Below are 6,459 nucleotides of genomic sequence, written 5' to 3' on the forward strand. Positions count from 1 at the left end.
TTATTTTTATGAGGCGTTTTGCTAGCGTTTTGCGGATTGCTGCTGCGGTTTTCAGTATAGTAGATTTCATATATTGTTACAGTAAAGCTGTTACTGAACAGCTTCTGTAACAAAAACGCCTGCAAAACCGCTCTGAAGTGCCGTTTTTCAGAGCGGTTTGCGTTTTTCCTATACTTAACATTGAGGCAGAAACGCACCCGCAATCCAAAAAATGCCTCACCCAGGCATTTTTCGTTTCTGCAAAACGCCCCCCGCTCTGGTGTGCACCACCCCATTGAGATACATTGACCAAGCAGATCCGCAGCCGCAAGCGGATCTGAAAACGCCCAAAAAGCCGCTCGGTGTGCACCAGCCCTAACATGAATCAAATGATTCGTTCAAATATCCGGATCTTTTCAATGAACCGAATCGAATGATCCGACTCCTTGAAAAGATCCGAACTTCCCATCACTACGAGCTGACAATAACGCCGTCGCATGTTCCCCCCTCTCTTCTTTCTCCACTACTTTTCTTTGGCGCCAACAGGTGGGGGCGGGGCCGGAGACAAGCGGCAGAGCGAGCGCCGCGCCGGGCCAATCAGCGGCCGCAGCCGGCCTGGGAACGGGCAGGGCTCGCGCGGCCAATCCGGAGCTGCGGTGGGCGGGGACGGGAGGCGTGGCCCGGCAGGCCAGTCACGCCAGTCACTTGCCTGGTAATGTGCTGCTCGCAGTCTGTGGCTGGCGGCTCGCGCTGGAGGGAAGTGTGATGACGCGGCGCTCGTGCAGATAGCAGCAGACACACTGCAGCAGCGCAAACAGGTGAGCCCCCCTGATCATTATCATCACCCCCCGACTATCTCCTGCTATTCCTGCCTATAGGCTGATATTATACATGGCATTTAGCACTGCAGGATCCTGCTAGGAGGGTAGAGGGGGGATTGGAGATTGATGGGGGGTGTCCTTTAATTCTGCACTTGCTTGGATCTCACTCCAGCAATCCCTGCCTATAGTGGGGGAAGCATCTGCAAAGCCACCATGGCTCAGCTGCTAGCAGGGTGCCCACTGCAGGCTGGCTGGGGGGAAGGGTCAGTCCTGGGGGGGGGGGGGGGGGGGTCATGGTGTGTAATCCTTGGATTTAACCATCTGCCTGCCCAGCTGGCCTGTAAGCCATGATGCCGAGCAGCTCTGTAGGATTGCATGCAGGATGGGTGCAGCCTGCTCATGCAATGCTTATTTTCTATTATTTGAGAGCTGAGCAGATTTTGCAGAGTTTTGTTATCACAGCTGGGTGATCTGACTCCCCCCTCTCCTTTCCCTCTGGCAGGATTCACTTGTGATCTAGTGCTGACTGTGTGTTTATGTGGATGAGTGTGGAATACCAGCCACCACCCCTTTTCCTGCAGGGTTTGTTTTTTGCAGGCTTGGAATGAGCTCCTCTGCACATTATATGGGCTGACATGAGCAGCAGACTTAATCATCACCAGAGATTATCTCTGGGGGGACCTCCCCGTCAATCATAAATGGTTATTGATGTTACTCATTGCCCTGCCTGACATAGATCACGCTTCCATGGTGACATCAGACGAGTGTACGCTTCGAAATCCCTGCAGGGATTGGCCTGTGACATTTCATGGTGACACTCCATCTCCCCAAAAAAATAATTATTTATATAATATCTCCCATTAATTGAAATTCTTTCAAGAGGCCCCCAGAAACAGCTGGCACTTTTTCTTTTTAATTCTATGCCGATTTGTCCAATGTTGTCTTAAGCAGTCATCTAAAGGTGACTACTAATGGTACAATTTTGGTTGTACAATCTTACCATAGCTATGTAGTAGGAGGGTAAACGTGAGGGAATGTACCATGTATGGATATGTTAGGTAGTCCATAGACCCGCATATTACATAGAAGTGTTAAGATTGTACATGCAGAATAGCATCATACATAAACACGTTTGGGTTGATTGTAAAGATCAGTTTGGGGCATTTTGAGCCTAGTAAACACAATACAATTTTCCATCAGATCGACGGATTGATAACATAATTTCTGACCGTTCTGATCAGATCCGATCGATAATGCGATTGATTTGGGGTAGTTATCAATGGGAAATCAATTGCACTATCGACCGTGAGCCGTTTGGCTGTCTACACACGATGCAGCTTCCTATTATGCTGATATCAGCACGGAATCTTTTGCAGATCCTGAAATCGATAGCTAACATTGAAGTGGTGTTTGTTTTTCCTGGGGTAAGATCTAGCCTATATGTTTTTTTTTTCTTGTTTTGAAAATCCAGTCCAACGGCATCGAAAGTAAAAATTTGTTCAGAATTGAAAGTCTAGCGTTGCCTCGTGCTCCTGCCTGCGATTCAGCCAATCTAATGTCAATAGTTCGGTTGAATCACTCGAGAGGGGGTAATTTGTGTGTAACCTTTAGCTTTTATTTAGAAAGTGTTATGTTTCGTGGCAATATTTAATGACAAGTAAACGTACATATCCAGCAGCCACGTACCATATGTAACTTGAAACAAGTGGTAGGAGGGCCCTGCTCACCGGAACTAGCATAAGTAGTAATAAGGTAGCCAGGTTACCGAGAAACAGACTGCAGATCTTTTGAAGTAGGTCTTGTGAAATAGGTCAAGTCTCCAAGCAGTCTGCCAGCCTGTCTATACTGTTTCTGCTCCAAGACAATGGAATATGAGTGTCTACTTTTGCCAATTTCATGTCATGGTTCTATTACGTATTGTTCCAATTGTGTAAGCCTTTTGAGAAAAGTATCTAAATGTTTGATAAAATTTTGCAATGCTAAATATGTTGTATAAAAGTCATTAAAGACAGCTGTTAAAATTGCAGCCTATTAACACCAGCCCAGGTTACCTAATCTTTGTAGACACCCCTCCTCCCAGAAGGCGTGTCCACTTAGAGGATTTGGGGAATTCATGCTTGGCCAATACACAAACAGAGATCTGACTGCTTTCAATTCCCCCTCCCCCAGGTGTCTTATTTAAATGTGATTACCTGCCTAATTGTTGGTACAAAAGCTGAATATGCAAACGAGTAGCACATGTTGGAGTAGGAAACTTCAGGGCTATTCATTGACTTACTATAAACAGAGAGCTGTACATTTCTGTTCACTAACATTGTCCATTTTCGACACAGGCAACCTCCTGGAGTGGATTATTTCTCAGCTTTGATCACTACTTTTAAAAATTCCTTTTGAAATGGGGAATGGACTTTCAGAACAGACGCCTATTCTCTCGGGAATATCGCCGTTTCAAGCGCTGCATATCGCAATCTTGGGTTTGGACTGTGCAGGGAAGACCACTGTATTATACAGACTACAATTCAATGAATTTGTCAACACCGTTCCCACCAAAGGATTTAATGCCGAGAAAATCAAAGTACCTCTAGGCAATTCCAAGACTGTGACCTTCCACTTTTGGGATGTAGGGGGTCAGGAGAAACTGAGGCCTCTGTGGAAGTCTTACACCAGGTGCACGGACGGGATTGTGTTTGTGGTGGACTCTGTTGACTTAGAGCGGATGGAGGAGGCAAAAACGGAACTGTACAAAATAACCAAAATCTCGGAGAACCAAGGCGTCCCGGTCCTCATCATTGCCAACAAGCAGGACCTTAGAAACTCTTTATCACTCTCGGAAATCGAGAAGCTGTTGGCATTAAATGAACTCAGTTCTTCCACACCTTGGCACCTCCAGCCCACCTGTGCCATCATCGGTGACGGACTTCGAGAAGGGATCGAAAAACTCTATGAAATGATCATTAAGCGGAGGAAAATGCTCAAACAGCAGAAAAAGAAAAGATGAATTCATTTTTTAGGCCGTTTAGAGTGACAAAATGTAGCTCAGCTCATTGAAATGTTGGCACTGTTGCCAGGCTTGTGTTGGATGACTAGGCCGCCTGGTGTTCCGCTCCATTCCATCCTTATTTAAAGCTGTGCAGACCTTTTATTTCTCAAAGTTCTGCCGATGCTTGCAAGACTAGCAGTGCTTCAAGAGTTTTATAGACACCGGGGGCTCATAATGTCTGTCAGCAACTTTCAGCACCATCGACTCATGAGTGCTTATCGACTAAATGTTTTCAGTGTTAGGTACAGAATGGTGCCTTGTACAAACACAGAAGAGCAGTTTCAGAATATTATATGCAGTTTGCTTTGGGGAGACAGGGCATTACCACTGCTGGCCCCCATAATCTTACCTCCTTTTTTTATTTTGTCAAACTGATTTTTAAAGATCACTAGGACTGTTTTTTCAGCAAGAAAAAAAAAATCAAGGATGACTATCTGCCCAATTCGAAGTCTTCATCTATTTTTTTTTTTTTTATTTTTTTTTTTTTTTAAGTCATCTTAAAACTATACATGCAGTGCATGAACATTTTTTGATGGTTTTTTTTCCTTTTTGTATTTTGTATTTTTATTTTAATACAATGTTTCTTAGTGACATCACTGAAAATGCTGTGCATTAACCAGTATTGTGTACATTTGTTGCATTTACGGACTTCTAAAGCTAGCTGTTGAAACAATTTTTTTTTTTTGAATTTCGTCTTCAGTCCTTTGCCCTGTTTTGGGCGAAGGTATTTTAAAACTCTAAATATTTGGTACAAGAGCACACATATTTTTTTGGCACCGGTAACACAGAAGGGCTTGTCCATTAACAGAATAGGGATAATAGCGTGGGGGTAACCCGTTTCAACCAATCACAAGTCACCTCTTAGCAGATTACTGTGCAATGTTTTGGTGAAGTTGGTGAAGCTGAAGTTGTCTGGGATGAGTTGAGATGGGTTTCCTCACACTGGTACCACTGGCACATACCCACAGTATAAGTCTAGCTTAATCGTAGTAGAAGTTATGAAGGTGTAGGACAGCTTCACCTCTGACCCAGATTGGGCGGTCATACCTATGTTTGAGGGAACTCTGCTGCCACGGAAATTCCTGGTGGCGTTTAATACTATTCCCCCTCCGAGTCGTAGCAGTTTGGAGGTGGCACGCAATTCGAGTCCACCTATTACCGGTACGTGGCAGCGGAGTATAACATTGCAGCTATAGCCGTGCCGATACCAGGTGTCGAGTTGAGCTGCTTCGTGCAACTTGTGGTCTTCTGGGCAGAAATGTTAATTTTTCTTATTGAATGAATCCATGGTGTATGAAACTGTAGGAGGGTCAGATGAAGTCCTTTGCGGGGTTATTTGGACAGCATGGTATAGGTATAACCTTGATGCTACTATCCCACTTCTTAATACAGCACCAGGGAGTCAACCAGTCCACACCCGTATTCACCAAGAGTGCAACAACAGTTCAAATGAAGAAAGACTGGGTCTCGACCTGGATTTTAGGCCAATTGGCCAATTTTTATTTGCAGAACCACAGTGCTAGAGCACAACGTTTCGACCAGATGGTCTTTATCAAGCACTTGATAAAGACCATCTGGTCGAAAAGTTGTGCTCTAGCACTGTGGTTCTGCAAATAAAAATTGGCCAATTGGCCTAAAATCCAGGTCGAGACCCGGTCTTTCTTCATTTTATTTGGACAGCATATCGTTTAAAATGTATGGTTCTGTAGAAGTTGCTGCTGATCTGAAACTTGTTCTGACATTTTTTTTTTATTTTTTTTTTCAATACTTGAATTACGTGAGTGAGCCTTCAAGATCTTAAGAGAGCAAATGTCAACCTTAAGTTTGGCTGTGCAGTAGGGAAAGTGTATCAGTAATATCCACTGAGGTTTAATTTTTGCCTTAAATGGTACCAAATGCATTTTCAGGGAGTAAACAGTAATTTTTTTTACCATGTTTATCTCAAAGTATTTGGCGCTAGTCTACTTAAAGGGACTAAGCAGGAAACCTCGTAGGGAAATTCAGGTAACGTGATTGGATGGGGGCGGCACCCTCTGGAACTGCTAGGTTTCCAGTAGGTTGTAGTAAACCACGCCCACACTATTTGGCCAATCACAATGCTTTGTGCTGTGATTGGAGAACTGTTCCCTATGAGGTTTCCTGCTGGGTCCTCTAAAGTAGACTAGCGCCAAATATTTTATTTACTTATTTTTAACTTCCTTATTTTGAACCCAGTTTTCTCTCTGTAGTTGCTAATTGTGAAAAGAATTGGCATCACTGCTGAAAACGTTTTCAGAGAATTTGACCCCAATTTTTTTTTTCCTGCATTGAGGAGAAAAAAAAATTGTAGCATAAATTTGACCAGTTTCCATTGAATTGGCACATGTCTCGTCAGTGTTGTACTATTCTGTTAGGTTCCTATTTCAAAACGATAATTTCTACTACTGTAGTTCATTTTGAAATTGGCCTGTGTATGGCCACCTTTACCCACACAGCATTGCAGAATGCAATTGACTTAGACATGACACCATTGGGCAAAGCCTGCATGTGTAGTGAGCAAATATGGCTGTCTGCCCATTGTACATGCATAATACAGTAGAATCTTGTTATAGTAAACCCTGATAAAGTAAACCTCTGGCT

At 43.8% G+C, this 6,459-nt stretch overlaps 1 protein-coding gene across 1 annotated transcript; it reads left to right on the forward strand.

Moving 5' to 3' along the window:
* Positions 1-715: 715 nt before the first annotated feature.
* Positions 716-5,329, forward strand: ARL4A (ADP ribosylation factor like GTPase 4A). Its single transcript, XM_068238501.1, has 2 exons — positions 716-797; positions 3,134-5,329. Exon 2 carries the CDS (start codon positions 3,196-3,198, stop codon positions 3,796-3,798), a length of 603 nt encoding a protein of 200 aa, XP_068094602.1. The 5' UTR covers positions 716-797; positions 3,134-3,195; the 3' UTR covers positions 3,799-5,329.
* The last annotated feature ends 1,130 nt before the right edge of the window (positions 5,330-6,459 follow it).

This window comes from Hyperolius riggenbachi, chromosome 5 (genome assembly GCF_040937935.1).
Source record: "Hyperolius riggenbachi isolate aHypRig1 chromosome 5, aHypRig1.pri, whole genome shotgun sequence".
Lineage (NCBI taxonomy): Eukaryota > Metazoa > Chordata > Amphibia > Anura > Hyperoliidae > Hyperolius > Hyperolius riggenbachi.